We start from the raw sequence: 25555 nt of genomic DNA, 5'->3' as shown, positions 1-25555 counted from the left end.
AATCCCGTAACCTGACAGTCCAGGCCTTTAGAGCCAGGCGTACTGCCCGAATTTCTAGGATATTGATGGGCAAGCGTCTTTCGGTACTTGACCACTGTCCTTGGACAGTTGTCTTTTCTAGTACTGCTCCCCAGCCTGAAAGGCTTGCATCCGTCGTTATCACTTTCCAGATGACTGGTCTGAAGGATTTTCCTTTCCGCAGATTCTGGGTTAATAACCACCAAGTGAGGCTTTGGGCCACTCTTGGGGACAGCCGCATTGGCGAGTCTAAAGCTTGAATTGTTTTGTTCCAAGCAGACAGGATACTGTTTTGCAACAGTCTTGAAGGGAACTGGACATAGGGAACTGCTTCGAATGAAGCTACCATGGTTCCTGAAGAGGCGAATGGAGGGATTGCCAACTGACCTGACCCTCCGCACCAGTTCTCTTATGGAGTTGATTTTTTGCCTAAGGCAAGAACACCCTTTCCTGGGCTGTATCTATGATCAGACCCAAATACTCCAGCCTTCTCAGCGGTATTAAGGAAGATTTCTCTATGTTGAGAATCCAACCCAAACTTTTCAGATAGTTGGTTGTAGTGCGTACGCTTTGCACCAGACGAGTCGCTGATTGATCTATAAGTAATAGATCATCTAGGTATGCTACGATTGTTATGCCCTGTGCCCTTAACCTGGCTAGAGGTGGGGCCTGCACTTTGGTGAACACCAGAGGTGCTGTGGCTAGCCCAAAGGGCAGGGCTACAAATTGAAAATGCTGCTGTTCTAACTCGAACAGCAGAAACTTTTGATGAGCAGGAAATATAGGGACATGCAGATATGCATCCCTGATGTCGATTGATGCCAGAAGTTCTCTTCCTAAAAGGAAAGAAACTACCGACCTGATTGTATCCACGCAAAAGGAGCGGATCTTCAGGAATTGATTAGGTTTCTTAGATCTAGAATGGGTCTGACATCTCCACTTGGCTTTGGTACCATAAAAAGGTTTGAATAAACTCCCAGACCTTGCTCTTTATCCCAGACCTTGCTCTTTTGTGGGTATCTGTATGATCACCCCTTGAGATATTAATCGGTCTAGTGCCTGAAAATTGCAGAAGTCTCCCCCCCCCACCTTGGTGAGGGGGGTTGCCTCTTCATGATGAGGCTTTAGGATTCTGTTTTGCAGATTTCCTACCCCAGGGATTCTTTTGAGCCTGGGTCTGACCCTGTGCCTTTCCTCGAGTCTGATGATGGAGGCAGTCGCCACTGCCTAGAGGCTGAAGCCCCTGGCACAGGGGAAAGAGTCAGTTTAAATGCAGGGCGTTTATATTTTCTTTTGACTGGTAAAAAGGTACTTTTCCTAGCAGAAATTATCTTGATATATTCATCCAAGTCTTCTCAAAATAGTCGCTTCCCATGAAAGGGGAACGCAGTTAGGAGGTTTTTATATGGTGTTTCAGCTGACCAATTTTTCAACTACAGGATTCTGCGCATATGTACAAGCATAAGCATGAGGCAGGATGCCTGGTGAATAGAGTCTTTGATGGCATCTATGGCAAAACATAATGCCTTAGGTAGTTCAGCCAAATCGTGAGCTTGTTGTGTAGGAAGCTCTCTAAGGGCCTGTTTGAATTGGTCCTTTAGAGATTGGTAGACGCCTATCGCGGCGACTGCGGGCTGCAGACTTTAGCAGGGATTCCAACTTCTTATCTGTTGGATCTTTAAGTATCTGTGCATTGTCTACAGGATAAGTTAATTTACTATTCACATTGGGAATTGCAGCGTCAATTGCTGATACTTTCCATTTTTTGGAGAATTTCTCCTCCAGAGGATAGAGAATTGAGAACCTCTTAGGAGGGAGAAAATGTTTATCCGGTTTATCCCATTCTGAAAAAATAAGCTGTTCAAGTAATGCGTGCGCAGGAAACGCATGCAAAGGTTGGTAAGGTTTTAAGGAACATAAAGAAGAGGCCACGTTTTCATGAGACTCTGTTAGAGGCAGCATGAAAGAGGAACGAACCATCTCTGTAAAGAGTTTGTATCAACAATTTTTCAGATTGAGACGCTGAAAAAGGTTTATCTACCGTTGTTTCCTCAGTAGAAGAATCGTCGGTAAGCTCTTCTTGATTGATTGAGGGTAGAACCTCATCGTGTGCCCACTGTTCCCCTTGTAAAGCTGAAGCGGGGGGAGGGGGACCTAGTACGTTTCCTATCCATTTGAATGGAGGATACGATTAAAGCCGCTAGTCTTTCTTCCACACCCTGGAGTGAGGAGGAAAGGGTTTCTTCAGTCACGTATGCAGATGCTGAGATGCGAGAGGCAACTGCACCAACAATTTGCTCTAATGGCTCACCCTGAGTTGCCATGATTGGTAACTCAGGCGAAGAAGACAGCGTGGAAATACAGCTTGAAATCCCAATGCCTGAGGGTGAAACTTTTACTCTTTTGGCTTTTGTGGTGTCTTTTTTGGCAGGCATAGTCCTAAGTACAAAAACAGAGGCAACCCATACGTGTCCCACAGTTCGTGTGTCCCTGTGTGCAGGCAGCTTGTTTCCTCCTCATCAGCAGAGGAGAGACTGACACAGCTGTATTTATCTGCTATTAGCCTACCGTTCATCAGTGGACGTTTCATAGCACCTGCATTAGGCCCCGCCCCCTCCCCAGACCAACATAAGGGGGGGAGGGGCGGCGGAGCCTCCTGCAGTTAGGCACAGACCTGTGTAAAAAAATACAGCCACAGTAACCAACTTTCAGTGGTATAATAACGGAACCCTCTGTCTCCCCCACGGCGGGGGGAGGGGGGGTAAAGCGCTGCTGTCCCCCTAACCCTCTGGTCCCATCAGGGGAAGAAAATAGACATTTTTTGCTGCTTTTCCTACCTTGCAAAAATCTTCTTCCACATGCTGTACAGCCAGGCACAGAACTGAGAAAACAGTGAGACAACAGAGTAAGGTATGTTCATAGACTCCATCTAGTGGAGATTTTAAGGCATGACAACATTTTTCCTTCAATGAAAGAAATGTATAAATGTTTTTAACATCTAAGTCTCTCTTTCCTTCCCTTGTCCTCGCCGCAAAATTTTGCTGATTTAACAGAAAATCCAGCTTTCACCCATCACGACGGGTTACGTTTAACAAACCTTCAAGGACTGGGTCCGTTAAAACGGGGTCCAACTGCCTTGGGCCTTGTATAGCACCCCACATCAGGAAGCTTGAGGTAATGTAACAAGACCTAAGCCCTGGGTTCCTGGGGTCCAGCCCTACTAAGAGAGGCATTACAGGCAAAACCTTGTGTTTTGGATACGAGGTCCCAGGTATCATCCATTTTAGGCCTCAGTGGCACTTCTGGATGGATCTGGTTTCTTTTTATGGAGGCATTTAAATCCAGCATGGATGCCTCCTGGAGCTCCTCAGAGCACTTCTTCACTCGTGACCAACATCTTAGACACCGGCGAAAAAATTGATGTGCTCCTGGAAGGAGGAGGGGTTATATAGGGGAGTAAACTTCCTTAGTTAGGGTTTACCAGTGTCAACACCTGATGGTAGGCTATAACCCATTAAGTAATTACTTAAGGCTCTGTGTCCCATGATGTACAATAAAGAAATAAAGATTTTTACAAAAAAAACAAAAACAAAACGACTACCTTAGTGACTAAGCTAAAGGCACTCATTAGGTAGTAGATGACAGCATAAGCACATATATGACATACAAAGTTTAAATAAAGTAAACAATCTTAACAAAAAAAGATCACTCCTTTTCATTCAAAAAGTAATGGCCACTCATTACAAAAATGAAATACAATCCTCTTGTGACTACTACTATTAGTACATTAAAATTAGCACATACTATCGTGGAATGGCAACTATTCAAGAGACGCTTAGCGGTTGGTGCTATAACCAGTGGCAGGGTGCGTTTTGTTTAATTTATTTTAATGGGAAACCACTGATTGGGACAAGGGGAGGGCTGTATAATGAAAGTAAATGTTATTTTTTTTTTTACCCTTACAGACCCCCTGAAACCCATCCATTAGCGATCCACGGGCCCTAGATTAAGAAAACCCTGCCTTAGAGCATTAAGATTGTGTCTGGGATGCTTCCGAGTGCCTTTTGAGTTGCTTCTGATCTGTGCGCAAATATTCAAATCACACCAATGTTCCTTTGCATGGGGAGACTTGTATGGAGCCTTTGTACACCAAATGCTAACTTCTCACTCTCTTTCTCTTGATGTGTTGGTGGGGGGTGGTGAGAAATGCAACAGTACTTTGTATCAATACCAGTAAGCAAGACAGATTTAGGTTAGTTGTCTACCTGATCTCCCGGTCGTGGATGGATGGGGAAAAGCTGAACTCTAATATAACACCATAATCCAAAAGGGAGATTTGTATCTCTTGCAGAATGCACATCTGTTGATCTTTCCCATTTTCCTGCTTCAAATAAAACAGTTAGAAAACGTGACATGTTTTAAGCGTAAACAAAAATAAATCTGATAAAAATAGTAACTATAATGTTTTTAATATACACAACACAATGCTTTACAATAAACACAAACAGATATGTAAACAGCCTCTGCTTAAGGAACTTGGAAGAACCATCAAATTAGTTCTGTCTTCAGCACCTAGTGTAGGCAAACAAGTACACTGCTGTTATCTGAATCATACAAAAAAAAATATAGCCCTTTATTTCTATACACAGCAAGAACATACAAATGTGCACTTGAAGTTCTCTTACACTATCCCTATCATCTATCAAGACAACAGCGTAAAAATAATAAAAACAAATCTGCTACCTAGGTGTCTTGTTTATCACTTCCTTTCTAAAGCCATACTAAGTCAATATGCACATCCTGACATAATATTTACATTTTATGGATATTATGCAATTCCTTTTGTATTAAGTTAGTAATGCTACCCCACAAATGGGCAACAACACAATCCATTCACCCTTTTGGCGACTCTAGTTTTTAATTTGTGGTGTTTTGTAACATGTATAAGTCATACAACTTTTGTGAATGCACTATCCATTTTGAATATTTATTTAATAATTATACGGAGATGCACAAAACATCTGTGCATCCCCATGCAGGCAAACACGGCCCTCGCACCAACGTATGCTTAAGTACGCCCCTGTAAACGAGGCCTAACTCTCCAGCATGTAACAAAACTAAATGTGAGTTTTGGGTGGAAGTAAGCTTACTTTTATATAGCAGAGGCATACCAGAAATAGAAATACGGTTAAACCTACTGTTTTATTTGGGAGCAGGCAAGTACGTCACACACTTGTATAGGTGAATTGGGCTTTATTTTAGAACATACAGTGGTTAGGAAGCATTATGATTTGTAGAAATACGCTCTCATTGGCCCGGCCACACTAAGCTGCTGAAATTATCATGTAATTGGTTCCTGCTCCTTTTTAACGTTACTCTCTAAAGTGTTAATTTTTTAAGATAAGAATGAACATCTCATAGATTAGTACAAGGGTAGGCAACCCCCGGCACTGGTGCCGCAAGCGACATGCAAAGCCTCTTTTGCCGGCACTCGACTCCCTCCCCATCAGCAGAGCCGCGCAGGGAAGTGTCAGTGAGACACTAATGCATTCCAATTTCAGAATTCTCCACACCGCACCTGCACTGAGGGGGAGGCACTGTGCCCACACACATTGTAAAAGATGGGAAACATTGTTTGGTTCTAACTGTAGCTGCGATCGTCAGCTTTTGTGATGGGGAAGAGATTGGGTGCAGTTCCTGTAGGGGGGGGGGGTCCCTATTTCCAGGAGGAGGAGGACTGTCTTGGCCACTGCTAAAGCCAATCACAGTCCTGCTAGCCCCGTCCACCATCTGTAGGAAGAGGACTCGCTTGGTTGCCACTACCAATCTCAGAAAGAAGGGATTTCACTGTGATTGCGAAAACCACAATCAGGTGACAGTTTGTGGAATTACTGTTGAGCTTCTGGGAACTTTGTTGAAATTACTCCTGAACCTTTGCGTCACTTACTACTGAACCCCTGCACTCTGTGTCCCTTTAAGCCACAGCCAGTATTCAGCGCAATAAAAATCACACCCAACCACTTTTTCTCAGCAGTGGGGGCCCAACTTATGATCCTGCACACAGGCCCACTGCTTTCCGAAAATGCCCCTGACCTGAGCACATCATTGCGCATCCATTCCAGATGCTTGTATGTGACATCACATATATCACGTGGGCTGGATGCGAGAGGTGGATCAGCAAGATGAGTGTGCCAGGACAGGTAGATGTGTCTCATCTCTGCTTGCTTTCACCACTCTGCATATCACGCATATCATAGATGAGAAGAGGTTACAGCAGTGGAGCAGATGAGCAGGAGGGTACAGCAGTGGGGAAAATGAACAGGAGGGGTTCAGAGGTGGGACAGAGGAGCAGGAGGGTACAGCGGTGGGGCAGATGTGCAGGGAGGTACATTAGTGGAAGAGATGAGAAGGGGGTTCAGCAGTGGAAGAGATGAGCAGGGGGGTACAGCGATGGGCAGGATGAGCAGGGAGGTTACAGTGGTGGAGCAGATGTGCAGGGGGTTACAGTGGTGGGGCAGATGTGCAGGGGGTTACAGTGGTGGGGCAGATGTGCAAGGGGTTACAGTGGTGGGGCAGATGTGCAAGGGGTTACAGTGGTGGAGCAGATGTGCAGGGGGTTACAGTGGTGGGGCAGATGTGCAGGGGGTTACATTGGTGGGGCATATGAGCAGAGGAATAAAGTGGTGGGGCAGATGTACAGGGGTTTACAGTGGTGGGGCAGATGAGCAGGGGGTTACAGTGGTGGAGCAGATGTGCAGGGTAGTACAGTGGTGGGGCAGATGATCAAATGGGTACAGTGGTGAAACAGATTTGCAGGGGGGACAGTGATCTGAGGTGTGGAGTTGCAGAAATTGGGGCTGATCTGAGGCGTGAGATTGAAGGATGTTAATTTCTCACTAATAAAGTAGTTTACAGCATCTACTTTATGAAAAATCCTTTTCGTGATGGAGAGTGTGAAGTTGACATTTTTTGTTCTAAAATCGGCACCCTCAATTTTTTTAAAAACATTTTTCGGCACACTGTGCTCAAAAGGTTGCTCACCCCTGAATTAGTACAAGTAAACGAAAAATAAATGATTTACTAGGTGATAAAATGCTACTCTCAGTAATAACAAAAATGAGGACAAGAACAACACTTCCAGTATGCTGACAAACTTTAGCTACTCTGTAAACATCTTCACAGATTTCTATTTTCAGCACCTTAGGGACATGTATGAGTATTGGTGTCCATTCTCCATGTAGGTGGAACTCCTAGCCCTAGATTTTGGTCCATAAATGTGCTGTGGAAAAATATTCTCAGTCTAAATAAGACTTTATTTTATACAGAAATATATCACTCATTTGGGCGCTTTAAATATCTTTTCTTAGTAATTAGTCTACTGGTCACACCTGAGCAAACCATGGAGGCAGGGATAAATTGAGCTTGTGTATAGGTTACAGTATACGACAATATAATGGAACAAAATTAAAAGGAAAGGGTATACCACTGCGTAATAAGTAAATTACCTGCCGACTCGCCAAAATTACAGATGGTGTTACTGGAACCTTAATAGGATGATTTGAACTCAAGGTGAGTTCACATCAAAAAAACGGGCTCCAAGTAGGAACTAACTGCAGCATTACAAAAGCTCAGGTTTTATTAAAGCGTTACTAAACCCACAACAGTAAAATCAGTGTGTATATGCAGTAAAACATACTTGTTATACTCACTGTGGAACCTAAGGCATGTGATCAGCACAAGGCCAATCAGCACTGTCCAGACAATGGCTCAGGGGTCCTGCAGCCTCATAGGACAAACAGGGGAGAATAAAAACTCCTCCTACAAGCTTTAACCAGACACTGATAGAAGTCACAAAACGGCTCTAACTGCCCATAAGAAAAGGTATTTAGCAGTTTATATTTACTATTGCATTTCCATGTTTTGTGTACTGTGGGAGACCAGATATAGTAAATGCAGGGGTCCTGGGTTTAGCAACACTTTAACAAAAATTACATAATTTGATGTAAACACACAAAAGACAAAACCTTCACCATACCCCAATAAAAGGACAAATGACAACGTTATCAAGTACTATTAAAAACATAGATCAAGCTCACAGACTCACCACCATACACACACTGATACAAGCAGCAGAGAGGTAAATAGCAGCTATAAATGAAATGGGGACCAGCAGTAGCTGATAAGTGGGAGTATTCACAGGGGGAAAGGAGAACAGAGATCAGTGGTAGGTCTTAATCTACCAAGGTGGAGGTGAGTCACAGGGTTGCAATTCAGAGTCAATCTGATTGATCCTCCACAAAGTGTAGTGAAATCCTAAGTGGTGAAACCGGTTAATATGCGAGGTAGTACAGTCCAACTGTCTCTCTAAGAGGCCGAGTGGCCATTCAAAGTATCACAGAGCTATGCTGGTATCCACTATAGCAGTGGTTCTTAACCCTGTCCTCAAGTACCCCCAACAGGCCATGTTTGCAGGTTTTCCTTTATCTTGCACAGGTGTTTTAAATCAGAGTCAATGGCTTGCTATTTTGGACAGCTAATTCCAAAAACATGGCCTGTTGGGGGTACTTGAGGACAGTGTTAAGAACCACTGCACTATGGCATGGCCATTAGTGGAGTCGCCCATCAGCATATGTAAAAGCATAAATTCATGGCAGATGCTTCAAGCAATCAAGCAATAAGCATATGCAGCAGAGCAGCAGGGGAGAGCAAGAGCCACAGACACAAACAAACACACTCTTCACCGGGCGAGCCACATAGTAAGGAGGGAGCTCATATGAGCAGTTATAGTCCCGAGAATCACCTCCCAATAAAAATCTCACCCGGAGGTTGTGTAAGGTCACTAGCTTCTCTTGTCGACCTCCATCGACTTTGTGCTGTATCCCCAGCCACGGCTAACGCTTGTGCACGGGCCGACTTAGTGCCGTCTCAATTTGATGGAGTCACGCCAAAGAAACCAATGTGCCGTGCTCCTATTGACCAATGCTAAATTTAAAAACCTATATAGTGTCTAATCTCAAAGACAAAATTAATATTAATAACAATTCCAAGATTTCTTTTTGTGAATGATCACACAAGTGTAAAAATATGTAAATGCATATATGAAAATTAACACAATTAATGTGCCAATAAATCACTGTGTAAGAAAATAAATATGAACATAAGTGCAGTCTTTAGTGTCATTCCAGTGAAAAAAGTCTATTTATTGATGCCGTGCTGCCATAAACCAATACCTCCTAGTGATTCTAACTCCATTTACTTTTTAAAGTGCTCAATTAATATGCCTGTGTGACACTTCACTCGTGCTCCCCCTTGGGTGTACTCTCACCTGAATGAATGTGACCTCACATTTAAGTTCAGCCAAACACACTTTCTAGTGCCACCAGGTATATGGTATCCTTTTCTCCTCATTCCTCCTCCTTGATGCCACTGCTTCACATCATAATAGCCTCACCAAAAAGCATGTATAAAGAAAGGATCGCCAATAGTGCTTATATCATAAAACCAACTGATATTTATTAAAATCCAGAAAATGGCTACTCACATGATTGATTGCTAGTGCCTGGCGGCGTGACATGTGGAGTGGCAGGTGGATGAGCCACATGGAGTGGTCTGGAGGGCAGGCAGGATAACGTCAAAGTATTTCACTCACTGGGTCACGTGAGCCTCCTCAGGATGCTGTGGCTGTCGCATCATGGGCTTATAAAAGGGCTGATGTCATTTCCAGGTTTAACTCCCCGATAGCTACAGTATCATTCTATCAACATCATGATCATAATTATTTGTGAGAATTATTGGCAAGTTCATAAAGTCCTGAATTGGACTAAAGAGATAAAGCTACACATACCCATCTGGGTTTTCCACACATTCAAAAATACCCAAAAAAGGAGAGAACCGGTGGAACACAGCGAGGGGTAAAGGAATGTACAAAAATCACCCTTAGATGATAAAATATCCAAGATGCTCCAACACATATATCTCAGGAGAAAGGAGGGAAAAAAGAAGGGGAGAGGCAAAAGAGGGGGGGAAGGGGGGAGAGGGATGGAAAGAAGGATAACCTAATAATATAGGGAACCATACACATAAGGAGACAATATAAGGGAGAGTGCGCTCCCAATTCCATTAGAAATTACAAGCTATGGATCAAGAAACATCTGCATACAAATCTGCAAAAATCTACTCCTTTTCCTTCCACAGGAGGACTGCATTAAATGGATGGATAGCTTAAGCACAAAGAAGCCTTTGTGCTTGAGACTGTCTGGACAAGAGTTATGGAAGGTCGCAAAATATTGAGCAATGGCACCCTTATTGTGTTTTGTTTTCAATTATACTCCCAAGGTGTTCACCGATGCGGACACGCAGTTGGCATTTAGTTTTACAAACATATTAGAGTGCCCTTTCAAAGAATCTAGAGAACCCATCCCATGCCATTCTACAATTCACAAATTGTTTTATGTATTAGACCCTATGCCGGTCTTTACTGGTGAATCTATCGGTTCGATCCACAAAACTGCAGATATAGCAGTGTCCACACGGCAACATACCATTCAAAACAGAGTAGGTCAGTGAGCCAATTCCTAGAGGGAGTTTGTACAAATTCAGATTGCACCAGATTATCCCTTAAGTTTCTGGCCCTTCTAGCAACTAATAGAGGTCTAGGACCCACAATCTTAGACATACCAGGTGACTGTGTCAGAATGTGCCAGTGATTGGTTAGCGCTGCATGTACCTCCTCTCATTGGGATCCATAATGAGCGATAATGTGAACTGCAGCAGCTTGCTACAGGGCTGGATCTTTTTCACATGTGATCAGGAGTTCCTCCCATTTCTGTGCTGAAGCCATTTTGCTGAAGCATCAGATTGTCCTATGGGAGTATCCCCTCTCACAAAATCTCCCATTGAGCTCATCTGCTTCAATTCCAAAAAACTGCCCACAGAACAGTTTCTGCGTATATGCAGGAACTGCCCTATTGGGATACCCCTAATAAATGGTTTAGAGCGATGACTAGAGGCCAATAGAAGAGTTTTGGCCGCTGTCTCTTTCCTGAAGGTTTTAGCCCCTCAATGAAAATGGAAAGGTCAAGGAAGGAAATTTTATTGTGATCAAAAGTATATGCGAGTTTGATGTTTCTATTATTATTTGTATTCAACTCCACCAGGAAATCCTGCAGTTCTTCAATCGATCCATTCCATATAACCAGGATCATCGATGTACCTCAGAAGTTCACCCCAGAAAACCTAAAATAGTTATGGTTTAAAGCAAAAGCTAGGAGCTCCAGGATGAACTCATTTTGGGCACCCATACGGGATGGAGGTGTAAAGGGACTCAATGTCGATACCGACGAGAATGGTCCACTCTGCATTATCTTCAACAGCTCATCTCTTGTATCCTGGACATAAGATGGCAATTCTGTCACCATTCCCTTAATTAGGGCATCTAAGAATTTGCCAATTTGTTCCAGAGTTCCTTTGATGGCTGATATTATGGGCCTTCCTGGGGGAATTGTTAGGTTCTTATGTACCTTGAGGATTACATAGATGGTGGGGGTATTATATTCATCCACCCGAAAATAGTCCCACTACCTGTTAGTGATAAGGTCTGCCTCTTATGCTAAGAAGAGTTTGTAATTCAAGGAGATGACCAATGAGTAGGGGTGTTGAATATAAATCGCAGCATCGATGAATCGCGATTCAGACTTTCACGATTCTGCATCGATGCTGCGACTCGGCCGAATCAATGTCCTAAGACCTCATCTGGAGCTCCGTGTGTGTAGTGCTCTGCCTCTCCTGGAGACAGAGGCAGAACCTGCCTGGTGTATAAAACCCCCTCCCCTTCCCCGCCCACAGAGATATACACTGAAGTAGAAAGTCAACTGATGTGCTGACCGTATAGTGCAGGGGAAGGAGCTCGAGGAGACCCGACATCAGGAGAGGTTTCACTGGAGGCACCAGAAGGGAGAAAACACACTGAGCAGCATGGAGGAGGGGGAATCGAATGACACAAAGAGCTGGTGAGTGCCAGTACCACTGATCCCATCCCTCCGCTACCATCACCCCTCTGCCTGATCCCATCCATCCCTCTGCCACCTATGTCCACATAGGAGCTTCTTTCTCTCTTAAGTTTGTTGTTGGACCAATAAACAATATGTTTTATATGTTTGCACCAACTGTTTTGGTCTTCCATTGATGTGGAACTACATCTACCAGCCACCAGCTTCTACAACACAGGTCTGTGGCTGCACAGACTTATAGAATCCCCCAGTGCTTCTATTGTGGGTTTTTGTGCTTATATCTACATAAAACTATTTGTGAATTGTGGAACGGCATGGGTTCTCTAGATATTAGAGTGCCTGTGCAAAAACTAAGTTGGAAAAACTAAAACGGCAACTGTGTTTCCATACCGGTGAACTTCTTGGGAGTATAAAAAACAAACACTATAAGGTTTCCATTGCTCAACATTTTGTGACCTTCCATAAACGCTTGTCTGGAAAGTCTCAAGATAAAAGGCTTTATTTTGCTTAATCTATCCAACTGCAGGGATGACTTTTATACAGCCCCCCTGCAGAAGGAAAAGGGGTGGACTTTTAGATTGTAGACATTGGTGCCAAAGGGACTCAACACCAAATTAAGTATGCAGGTGTTTCTTGATCCATAGCTTGTCGTTTCTAATGGAACTAGGAGCGCTCTCTCCCTTATATTGCCTATGTGAATGGTTCCCTATATTGTTAGGTTATCCTCCTTTCCCTTTTCTCCCCCCCCCCTTCCACCCTCTTTTTCCCCTCCTTTCCCCTAACATATGCGTTGGAGCATCTTGAATATAATATCATCTAAGGGTGATTTTTGTAAATTCCTTTATACCTCTTCAAAGTGGTTCACAGGTCCTCTCCTTTTTCAGGAATTTTTGAATGCATGGAAAACCCAGATGGGTATAATGTGTATTTAGCTTTAGGCTCTTTAGTCTACTTCAGGACTTTATGCACTTGCCAATAATTCTCACGAATAATTATGATCATGATCTTGATAGAATGATACTGTGGCTATAGAGGAGTTAAATATGTAAATTACATCGTCAGCCCCTTTATAAGCCTGTTATGCAACAACAACAGTGTCCTGAAGAAGCTCACCAGACCTAGTAAGCGAAATGCATTGAAGTTATCACGTCATACTGCCTGCACTCCAGCTCACTCCATGCGGTTCATCCACCTGCCACTCCACATTGATTGCTAGAGCCTGGCGGCTTGACTCCATCATACTGAGACGGCACTGAGTCGGCCTGTGCACAAGCGTTAGCCGAGGCTGGGGATACAGCACAAAGTTGATGGATGTCAACAGGAGCAGCTAGTGACCTTACACAACCTCCGGGTGAGATTATCTGGAGGTGGGTCCCAGGACTATAACTGTTCATATGAGCTGCCTCCTTACTATGTGGCTCACCCGGTGAAGACTGTGTTTAGGTGTCTGCTGCTCTTGCTCTTCTCCCCTGCTGCTCTGGTTGCACCTGCTTATTGCTTGATGCGTCTGCCATGAATTTATGCTTTACATGTGCTGATGGGCGACTTCACTATGGGTTGTGCTATAGTGGATACCAGCATAGCATTGTGATATTTTGTTTGAATGGCCACTTGGCCTGTTACAGAGACAGTTGGACTGCAATACCTTGCATATTAACCCGTGTCACCACTTAAGATGGAGGATCAATCAGATTGACTCTGAATTGCGACCCTGTGGAGGTCTAGCTTAGTATTTGAGTTTATATACAATACTATCTAGTGACTCACCTCCACCTCAGTAGATTAAGACCTAGCACTGATCTCTGTTCTCCTTTCCCCCTGTGGATACCCCCACTTATCAGCTACTGCTGGTCCCCATTTCATTTATAGCTGATATTTACCTCTCTGCTGCTTGTATCAGTGTGTGTATGGTGGCGAGTCTGCGAGCCCGATCTTTGTTTTTATAGTACTTGATATCGTTATCAATTGTGCTTTTATTGGTGTATGGTGAAGGTTTTGGTGTGCTATATCAAATTATGTAATTTTGGTTCATTAATAAAACTGAGCTTTTGTAATGAGTTCAAATCATCCTAGTCCATATACAGTATATGACCATAAATACTGATAAGCCTACTTCATCTCTTGAAGTCAGTAAGTTGATTTTCTTGATCCTGGAAGGCCCCTTAATAAGCATTTCACAAAATCGTAGAAAGTTATACAGCTGTAAAAATAAAGACAGTTCAAATGAGTATGAAATACAAACAAAACAATCGTTTGCAATCAATTATTCTTACTAGAATTATTTAATCTGCAACATGAACAACCAAAATATCAAATACGTCTTTGTTCATTTACATCATGGGAAACAAAAATAGTCACATAATCTATTACTTTCTTCTTAAGGTCATAATTTATAGGGGTCCTGTAGGCACTCCTACAGTATATTAATTGGCGACAGCAGGGATCTACACTGTAAAATTCGGATTGACAAAAAGGTTGAAAATACAATTATTGAAGATGATCAATGGGATCTGTCAACATGCAAGAGAAGCCTTAGTTTTTGTAACATTTAGACCCCTTTCACATCGAGGGTGTTTTGCAGGCGCTATAGCGTTAAAAATAGCGCCTGCAATCCGCCCTCAAACAGCTGCAGCATTGTCTCCAGTATGAAACCGGAGCGCTGCGCTGGCAGGACGTCAGGAAAAGTCCTGGCAGCAGCTTCTTTGGAGCAGTGTGTTTACCGCTCCTCCACCGTTGCTCCCCATTGAAATCAATGGGGCAGCGCTGGGATACCGCCCGCAAAACGCCGCTATTGCGGCGCATTGCGGGCGTTTTTCGGCCGCTAACGGGGGGTAAAAGCGCCCCGCTAGCAGCCGAAATGTGCCGCTATTTCGACGGTAAAACGCCGCTAAAAATAGCGGCGTTTTACCGCCGCCGGTATGGGCGGCTCGGTGTGAAAGGGCTCTTACCTGGAAAGTAACAATTTATGTATCTCTCACATTTTTACAGGCTTAACTGTTCAGATATTTTCAAGAAGAATGAAACGAAAAGGGGAAAAAGGTTTCTAGGAACCCCCCTTTCCTCATGGGATTACAATTGGAGGCAGTTTCAAGACTCCCCTTTGTGAGCCTTGTGTAGGTTTAGTGACCTGAGGTGAGGTCACGTGGCATATAGGGGTAGGCAATGTGAGTCCTGCCACAGTATATTCAGGCTAGATAAGAGCCTTTATTATAATTGGTTCATTTAAAATTGAGATCACATGGCTCCAGAACCCCCCAAGACTGCCTATAAAAAATAGGATTTTTTAAAACAGCTTACCTGTAAAATCCTTTTCTTTCGAAGGACATCACGGGACACAGAGCCACAGTAATTACTGATGGGTTATATAGGGTATCACTGGTAATTGGACACTGGCACACCCTATCAGGAAGTTCAACCCCCTATATAATCCCTCCCCCTTGCAGGGATACCTCAGTTTTGTAGCCAAGCAATATAGTGTATTAGAAGAGGGGCGGGACCTCTGTGTCTCGTGATGTCCTTCGAAAGAAAAGGATTTTACAGGTAAGCTGTTTTAAAAAATCCTATTTTCTTTCTCGAACATCACGGGACACAGAGCCACAGTAATTACTGATGGGATGTCCCAGAGCAATGCTACCTGAGGGTGGGGGAACCACGACCAAGTAGGGTGCAATCAGACCTGAGTACCCTGTACCGCTGCCTGCAGCACACTACGCCCAAAGGCGATATCCTCATGCCTTCTCACATCCACCTGATAGAATCTGGTGAATGTATGAACTGAAGACCAGGTTGCGGCCTTGCAGATTTGAGCCATAGAGGCCCGGTGATGCACTGCCCAAGAACCACCAATAGCCCTTGTGGAATGTGCCCTGATCTGAAACGGAGGAATCTTCTGTTTCAAACCGTAAGCTTGAATGATCAATTGTCGAATCCAATTAGAAATGGTAGCTTTTGACGCTGCCTGTCCTCTATTGGGACCCTCTGGCAGCACAAACAAAACATCCGTCTTGCGGATCTGAGCAGTTGCCCCTAGATAGGCCTTAACTGCTCTTACTACATCCAACGAATGTAGAGATCTCTCTTCCGGAGAACAGGGATCTGGAAAAAAGGAAGGTAGAACAATGTCTTGGTTTAAATAAAAATCAGAAACCACCTTCGGTAAAAAACTAGGATGAGGGCGTAGTACCACTCTATCCTTGTGTATAATCAAATAAGGCTCCTTACAGGAAAGAGCTGCTAATTCTGATACTCTTCTAGCAGAAGAGATGGCCACCAGAAAAATTAACTTCCTTGTCAACAAGACCAAAGGAATCTGACTTATTGGTTCAAAAGGCTGTTTCTGTAACACAGCCAGGACCAAGTTCAAGTCCCAGGGGTTTAGGGGCACCCTAACCGGAGGATTAAGATGCATCACCCCCTGCATAAAGCTTCGAACTAAAGAATGCGAAGCAAGTGGCTGCTGAAATAATACTGATAAAGCAGAGACCTGGCCCTTGATGGTACTCAAGGCCAGCTTCATCTCTAATCCTAATTGTAGAAAGTCAAGGATTCTACCTATGACATATTTCCTGGGATGCCAACCTCTGGATTCACACCAGGATACATAAGCTTTCCAGACTCTATGATAAATCATCCTGGAAGCTGGCTTCCTTGCATTGATCAAGGTAGATATGACAGGACCTGAGAGCCCACGACTCTTCAAAACGTGGGTCTCAATAGCCAAACCGTCAAATTTAGCGTTTGTAAGGCAGGATGGAACACTGGACCTTGAGATAACAGGTCTGGGCGTACCGGTAGGGTCCACGGAGAACCCACCGTCATCCTTACTATTTCTGCATACCAAGTCCTTCTGGGCCAAGCAGGGGCCACCAGAAGTACCGACTTCCTTTCCTGCCTGATCCTGCGAAGGAGTCGTGGTAGTAGCAGAATAGGCGGGAATGCGTAAATCAGTGAGAACTGATGCCACGGAATCACCAACGCATCCGTCCCGCAACCAAGAGGATCTTTTGTCCTTGCCACGAATCTGTCTATCTTTTTGTTGAATCGGGATGCAAAGAGATCTACATCTGGAACCCCCCATCTTAGGCATATGGCCCAAAAGACGTCGGGATGCAGAGACCATTCCCCTGGAAGTAACTGCTGGCGACTTAGATAGTCCACCTGCCAATTCTCTATTCCCGGGATGAAAACTACCGATATGCATGGCACATGCCTCTCTGCCCAGACTAAGATCTGGTTCACCTCCTTTTGAGCAGCTCGGCTCCGGGTGCCTCCCTGATGATTGACATAAACCACTGCTGTGGCATTGTCGGACTGGATCCTGACCGGACAACCCTGTAGCCTGATAGTCCAGGCTTTTAGAGCTAGATGTATCGCCCGGATCTCCAGAATGTTGATGGGTAAGGTCCTCTCTGTCTTGGACCATACCCCCTGGACCGCAGACTGTTCCAGAACTGCTCCCCAACCTGACAGACTGGCATCTGTTGTTACCACCGTCCAGGTAACCAGTAGAAAGGATTTCCCCTTCTGCAGGTTTTCGGGTATGAGCCACCAATTGAGGCTCTGACGCACCGCATGCGACAGGTGCATCGGAAAGTCTAATGCCTGAACCTTCTTGTTCCAGGTCGACAGAATACTGTGTTGCAGCATTCTTGAATGAGACTGAGCATAGGGAACTGCTTCAAATGAAGACACCATCTTCCCTAATAGCCTCATACAGAGGCGGACAGAGGGACCCTTCTTGGTCCTTACTGCCAGAATCAACTCTCTTAAAGCAGCGATCTTTGCCTGGGGTAGAAATATTTTCTCCTGGCTTGTATCTATAATCAGACCTAAATACTCCAGTCTTCTTACTGGTTTTAGGAAAGACTTTTCTAAGTTGAGGATCCAACCCAGGTGTTCTAGATACCTGACTGTGGTCCTCAAGTTTCCATTCAAAGAGGCTACCGACCGGTCTATCAAGAGCAGGTTGTCTAGGTATGCTATGACAGCTATACCCTGAGCCCTTAATCTGGCCAGAGGAGGAGCCAAGATCTTTGTGAACACTCGAGGTGCAGTGGCTATCCCGAAAGGCAGAGCCACAAACTGGAAATGGCGCCCTCCTACCTCGAAGCGCAGAAACTTCTGATGAGCAGGAAAAATGGGCACATGCAGATATGCATCTCTGATGTCTATCGATGCCAGAAATTCTCCTCCCTGCAGGGTGGGAACTACTGTTCGAATTGATTCCATACGGAAGGATTGAATCCTTAGGAATCGGTTCAGATCCCTTAAATCCAGAATGGGCCTGACATCCCCATTTGGCTTTTGGACCGTAAAAAGGTTGGAATAGAAGCCCAATCCCTGGTCCTTTGCGGGAACTATCATAATGACCTCCTGCGACAAAAGTCACTCTAACGCTAGAAGGAGCGACTGCTTCTTCTCTGGGTCTCTGGGGACACCTGATCTGAGGAACCGAGGAGAGGGGAATTCCTGAAACTCCAGCTTGTACCCTAAGGTTACCGTGGAGATTACCCATCTGTCCTGGAAATCCTCCTGCCAGAGCTCTGAGAACTGTCGCAGTCTTCCCCCCACTCGAGTGAGCGGGGGCACCCCCTCATGCAGAGGTTTTAGTGTTTTGACTAGTAGGCTTCTTTCCCCAGGACTTCTTTTGTCCCTGGGGTTGACTCTTGTCTCTGGACCCCGATGGAGGCGGCCGTCGAGACTGCCTGGAGGCTGAAGCCCCCGGCGCTGGGGAAAGAGTCCGTTTGAAAGAGGGACGCTTACTCTTCTTCTTGACAGGTAAGAGAGTGCTTTTCCCACAAGAGATTCTCTTGATATAGTTATCCAAGTCCTCTCCAAACAACCTTGCACCACGAAATGGAAACCCAGCAAGTAGCTTCTTACATGGTGCTTCGGCTGACCAATTTTTCAACCATAGGATTCTACGTATATGCACCAACCCCAGTGAAAGACGGGAGGTTTGCACCTATAGAATCTCTAATGGCGTCAACCACAAAGCATAAGGCCGCTGGAAGGTTAGCAAACCCCTGGGCCTGCTGTTCAGGTAATACTTTGATGACCTGCTTAACATGGTCTCTTAAGTATTGACAGACTCCCATCGCTGCTACTGCAGGTTGGGCCACTGATCCTGCTAAGGAGAAAACATCCTTCAATAGGGATTCCATCCTTTTATCTACAGGATCCCTGAGCATCTGAGCATTGTCTACAGGACAAGTCAGGCTATTATTTATGGAGGAAATGGCAGCATCAATAACCGGTATTCCCCACATCTTAATAAACTTTTCTTCCATCGGATAAAGTGTTGAAAACTTTTTCGGCGGAAAGAAACGTTTGTCTGGGTGATCCCACTCAGAATAAATGAGCTTTTCAAGTAAATTATGAACAGGAAAAGCCTGTGCTGCTTGGAAAGGTTTCAGTGACCCCAAAGCAGAAGAGGATTCTTTAGCAGTTTCAGGTGGGGGCAACTTAAATAAGGGAGCGGACCAATCCAGTGAGGATCTGCACTAAGACTTTCTCCTCTTGGGAAGTCGCAGAGGGTCCCTCGCCACCTGATTCCTCCGAAGAGGAATTATCTGTCCCATCCTGATCCTCTGAAAGGGATTCGTCTCCTTTATCCCAGAGCTCCTCTGTCTGAGGGTCTTGGGGAACAGAGGAAGGCCTAGTGCGTTTTCTTTTACTGAGTGAAGACGTAATCACGGCCATTAATCTTTCCTCTAGACCATTAATGGTTGAGGAAAAAACCTCTTGTGTAATATATACAGGAGCTGAAGTGCCAGAAGCAGGTGTAGCCCCTGACCCCGATGGCTCTCCCTGGCTAGTCGTCCCTGGCCCATGAGGGGGGGAGGATGCTGCTGACAGGGGGCCCTCAGAACCTGAATGAGATCCCCTAGTGTCTCTGGTTCTTGGGGTGCTTGAACCTCTTCTACCCATAGTGCAAAGCAACAAGGTGTGAGGTATACAAATGAACACTGCCTGCTGAGCGATGTAGTCTGGCTAAAAGCCTTGCTACCCAATGCTCAGTCTGGTGTTACTTCAGTAAATGCTGCCTAGGAGAATGCCTGCGTCCCACCTTACATGCGACTGTCAGCTCTGTGTCTCTCAGAAGGCTGTGTGCACCTGTACAGAGTGCCTTAATAGCCTGCAGCTGGCCTGAGTGGGAGTCTAAGCACCTGTGCTGACGTCCCACCCCCCCCCTCTACCGCCCCCCCCCCCTTGAGCTTTTGAAAAAAACGAGCGCTTCCCGCACTGGCCGACTCTCCTATGATTTCTATGGAGGAAGGCTGGGGAAGGGGCAGGAGGGAGGAAGCTAGTCAAAGATGGTGGCCTGAGGCAGCAGAGCCCGAGCGGTATAACCACTTTCTAGACCCCTGTGGCCTCTTTCTAGCCTGGGGGGGGGGGGGACATTCAAACATGAGAAATCCCCCCTTCCATCTTACCTTGCAGCTGGCCTGATACGCTGTGAGGAAAACACATGCAGCGATGAGTCACTGAGACAGACGTCCAGCATGTGAAGGTTTGTGCTCTTGGCAGCCCCTGGTGGTCACAATAGGCATAGCATGAATTTACATTAAAGGAGAAACCTACTAAAATTAGAACATTCTGTGGAATCTCCTCTTACCTTATCCAGCTGCAGGGTTCAGTTTACACAGACCCAATCTTCACCTCTCACGGTGGGCTCCGTTTGAAAAAACCGTCAGAGACTGGGGCCCCCTATGAATAGGGGGATCCTTCAGTTCTGGGCCCGTAAAGCACCTCGCCAGAAATTAGGAAGTTTAAAGCCATTTTCTGATCTGCGGGGTCCAGCTCTCTAAAAAGAGAAGCGTTACGGGTAAAACCTTGTTTCTTCGGACACGAGGCCCGGGTACCATTCAATTCGCCTAAAAAGGACACTTTGAATGGATCCGGTTCGCCTGGCTTGCCCCAGTATAGGATATCAGGATATTCCCTTTGGAGCTCAGCACAGGACATCTTTACATGTCCATCACCTAAGACACTGGCGTAAAAACTGAGGTATCCCTGCAAGGGGGAGGGATTATATAGGGGGTTGAACTTCCTGATAGGGTGTGCCAGTGTCCAATCACCAGTGATACCCTATATAACCCATCAATAATTACTGTGGCTCTGTGTCCCGTGATGTTCGAGAAAGAAAGAGGTTCCGTTTCTGGGGGGCTCATTCGCCTCAGAAGGCACAGCCGTGGTGCTCCCCACGCTCCCAACCCCAAAAAAATAAAAATAGGATTTTTTATAACAGCTTACCTGTAAAATCCTTTTCTTTTGATGTACATCACGGGACACAGATCCTCAGTAATTACCGATGGGTTATATAGGGTATCACTAGGTGATTGGACACCGGCACACCCTAAACAGGAAGTTCAACCCCCTATATAATCCCTCCCCTTACAGGGATACCTCAGTTTTATAGCAATGCAATATAAGTGTATTAGAAGAGGGGCGGGACCTCTGTGTCCCGTGATGTACATCAAAAGAAAAGGATTTTACAGGTGAGCTGTTATAAAAAATCCTATTTTCTTTCTCATACATCACGGGACACAGAGCCTCAGTAATTACTGATGGGACGTCCCAGAGCAATGCTATTTGAGGGGAGGGGACCACACAACATAGGGTGTAATCAGACCTGAGGACCTCGTACTGCTGCCTGCAGCACACTACGCCCAAAGGCGATATCCTCATGCCTTCCCACATCCACCTGATAAAATTTGATGAATGTATGGACTGAAGACCAGGTTGCGGCCTTGCAGATTTGAGCCATAGAGGCCTGGTGATGCACCGCCCAAGAAGCACTAATAACCCTTGTGGAGTGTGCCTTGATTTGAAAAGGAGGAATCTTCTGTTTCAAACCGTAAGCTTGAATAATGACTTGTCAAATCCATTTAGAAATGGTAGATTTTGACGCTGCCTGTCCTCTATTGGGACCTTCTGGCAGTATGAACAAAACATCTGTTTTACGAATTTGAGCAGTTGCTTCCAGATAAGCCTTGACTGCTCTTACTACATCCAAAGAATGTAGTGACCTTTCTTTCGTAGAACAGGGATCTGGAAAAAAGGAAGGCAGAACAATATCTTGGTTTAGATAAAAATCTGAAACCACCTTCGGTAGAAAGCTAGGATGAGGGCGCAATACCACTCTATCCTTGTGTATGATTAAATAAGCCTCTTTACAGGAAAGAGCTGCTAATTCTGATACTCTTCTAGCAGAAGAAATGGCTACCAGAAAAATTTACTTTCTTGTCAACAAGACTAAGGGAATCTGATGTATTGGTTGAAAAGGCTGTTTCTGTAAAACTGACAGAACCAAATTCAAGTCCCAGGGGTTTAGGGGCGCCTTAACCGGAGGATTAAGACGCGTCACCCCCTGCATAAAGTTTCGGACCAAAGAATGTGAAGCAAGTGGCCATTGAAATAATACTGATAAGGCCGAGACCTGGCCCTTGATGGTACTCAAGGCCAGCTTCATTTCTAATCCCAATTGTAGAAAGTCAAGAATTCTACCTATTACATATGTTCTGGGATGCCAACCCCTGGATTCACACCAGGATACATAAGCTTTCCAGACTCTGATATGATAAATCACTCTGGAAGCTGGCTTCCTTGCATTGATCAAGGTAGATATCACAGGACCTGAAAGCCCACGACTCTTCAGAAGGTGGGTTTCAACAGCCAAACCGTCAAATTTAGCGTTTGTAAGGCAGGATGGAACACTGGACCTTGAGATAACAGGTCTGGACATGACGGTAGGGTCCACGGGGAACCTACTGTCATCCTTACTATTTCTGCATACCAAGCTCTCCTGGGCCAAGCTGGGGCCACCAGAAGTACTGACTTCCTTTCCTACCTGATCCTGCAAAGGAGCCGTGGCAGTAGTAGAATGGGAGGGAATGCATAAATCAGTGAGAACCGATGCCTCGGAATCACCAACGCATCTGTCCCGCATGCAAGAGGATCCTTTGTCCTTGCCACAAACTTGTCAATCTTTTTGTTGAATCTGGATGCAAAGAGATCTACATCTGGAACCCCCCATCTTTGGCATATGGCCCAAAAGACGTCGGGGTGAAGAGACCATTCCTCTGGGAATAACCGCCGGCGACTCAAATAGTCTGCCTGCCAGTTCTCTATCCCCGGAATGAAAACTGCCGATATGCATGGCACATGCTTTTCTGCCCAGACTAAAATCTGGTTCACTTCTCTCTGAGCTGCCCGACTCCTGGTGCCTCCCTGATGATTGATATAAGCCACTGCTGTGGCATTGTCGGACTGGATCCTGACAGGGCAACCCTGTAGCCTGAGAGTCCAGGCCTTTAGGGCTAGATATGCTGCACAGATCTTCAGAATGTTGATGGGTAAGGTCCTCTCAATTTTGTACCATTCCCCTTGGACTGCAGACTGTTCCAGAACTGCTCCCCAACCCGAAAGACTGGCATCCATTGTTACCACCGTCCAGGTAACCGGTAAAAAGGATTTCCCTTTCTGCAGGCTTTCGGATATTAACCACCAACTGAGGCTCTGACGCACTGCATGAGACGGGTGCATCAGAAAATCTAATGCCTGAACCTTCTTGTTCCAAGCAGACAGGATAGCGTGTTGCAGCAGCCTTGAATGAAACTGAGCCTAGGGACCTGCTTCGAAGGAAGCTACCATCTTTCCCAGCAGCCTCATACAAAGATGGACAGAAGGACCCTTTTTGGTCCTGACTACCAGAATCAGCTCTCTTAGGGCAGTGATCTTTGCCTGAGGTAAGAATACCTTCTCTTGGCTTGTATCTATGACCAGGCCCAAATACTCCAGTCTTCTTACTGGTTTTAAGAAAGACTTTTCTAGGTTGAGAATCCAACCTAGGTGTTCCAGGTAGTTGACTGTGGTCATCCAGTTCCAGCTCAAACAGGCTACTGACCGGTCTACCAAGAGCAGGTTGTCTATGTATGCTATAACAGTTATACCCTGAGCCCTAATCTGGCCAGAGGAGGAGCCAGGATCTTTGTAAACACTCGAGGTGCAGTGGCTAGCCCGAAGGCAGTGCCACAAACTGAAAATGTCGTCCTTCTATCTCGAAGCGCAAGTATTTTTGATGAGCAGGAAAAATGGGTACATGCAGATACGCATTTCTGATGTCTATTGATGCCAGGAATTCTCCTCCCTGTAGGATGGAGACTACTGACCGAATTGTTTCCATGCGAAAGGATCAAATCCTTAGGAATCGATTCAGATCATTTAGATCCAGGATGGGTCTGACATCCCCATTTGGTTTTTGTATCGTAAAAAGGTTGGAAAAAAATCCCAATCCTTGATCTTTCGTGGGAACCACCATGATGACCTTTTGCGTCAATAGTCGCTCTAACGCTAGAAGGAGCGACTGCTTTTTCTCCGGATCTCTGGGGACATTTGATCTGAGGAAACGAGGAGAGGGGAATTCTTGGAACTCCAGTTTGTAACCTAGAGTTACCGTGGAGATTACCCATCTGTCCTGGAAATCCTCCTTCCAGAGCTTTGAGAACTGTAGCAGTCTTCCCCCCACCCGAGCGAGCGGGGGCACCCCGTCATAAAGAGGCTTTAGCATCTTGTCTAGTAGGCTTCTTCCCCCAGGACTTCTTTTGTCCCTGGGGTCGACTCTGAAATTTATTTCTAGACCCTGACGGAGGAGGCTGTCGCGACTGCCTGGAGGCTGACGCTCCTGGCTTTGGGGAAAGAGCCCGTTTGAAAGAGGGACGCTTACTCCTTTTATTAACAGGTAAGAGAGTGCTTTTCCCACTAGAGATCTTTTGGATATAATTGTCCAAACCCTCTCCAAACAGCCTTGTACCACGAAATGGAAACCCAGCCAGAAGTTTCTTACATGGTGCTTCGGCTGTACAATTTTTTAACCATAAGATTCTATGCATATGCACCAACCCAAGTGAAAAACGAGAGGTTTGGATGATAGAATCTCTGATGGCGTCAACAGCAAAACCTAAGGCCGCTGGAAGGTTAGCCAACTCCTGGGCCTGCTGTTCAGGTAGAACTTTGAGGACCTGCTTAACATGGTCTCTTAAGTATTGACAGACTCCGATTGCTGCCACTGCAGGTTGAGCAACTGAACCTGCTAAGGAGAAAATATCCTTCAACAGGGATTCCATTTTTTGATCAGCAGGATCCCTGAGCATCTGAGCATTGTCTACAGGAAAAGTCAGACTTTTATTTATGGAGGAAATAGCAGCGTCAACGGCCGGTATCCCCCACATCTTTATAAACTTTTCTTCCACAGGATAAAGTGTTGAAAACTTTTTAGGCGGAAAAAAAACGTTTATCTGGGTGATCCCACTCAGAATAAATGAGCTTTTCTAGCAGATTATGAACAGGAAAAGCATGTGTTGTTTGAGGAGGCTTCAGTGACCCCAAAGAAGAAGAGGGTTCTTTAATTGACTCAGATACGGGTAACTTAAATGTGGAGCGGACCAATCCAGCAAGGATCTGTACTAAGACCTTCTAATCCTGAGAAGCTGAAGAGGGCCCTTCTCCACTTGATTCCTCAGAGGAGG

At 45.3% G+C, this 25555-nt stretch overlaps 1 protein-coding gene across 1 annotated transcript in view; it reads right to left on the bottom strand.

Annotated features, from left to right (window-relative positions):
• Positions 1-25555, bottom strand: part of MITD1 (microtubule interacting and trafficking domain containing 1) — a 70639-nt gene that overhangs the window by 4692 nt on the left and 40392 nt on the right. The window contains exons 5-6 of the mRNA XM_073612967.1: positions 14140-14226; positions 4284-4399 (exon numbers count right to left, since the gene is read on the bottom strand). Coding sequence (XP_073469068.1) covers positions 4284-4399; positions 14140-14226 — 203 coding nt within the window. The remainder of the gene's footprint in view (positions 1-4283; positions 4400-14139; positions 14227-25555) is intronic.

Source organism: Aquarana catesbeiana, linkage group LG02, assembly GCF_042186555.1.
Source record: "Aquarana catesbeiana isolate 2022-GZ linkage group LG02, ASM4218655v1, whole genome shotgun sequence".
Lineage (NCBI taxonomy): Eukaryota > Metazoa > Chordata > Amphibia > Anura > Ranidae > Aquarana > Aquarana catesbeiana.
The sequence above is the reverse complement of the archived record's forward strand: the minus strand, read 5'-3'. Positions and strand labels throughout refer to the sequence as shown.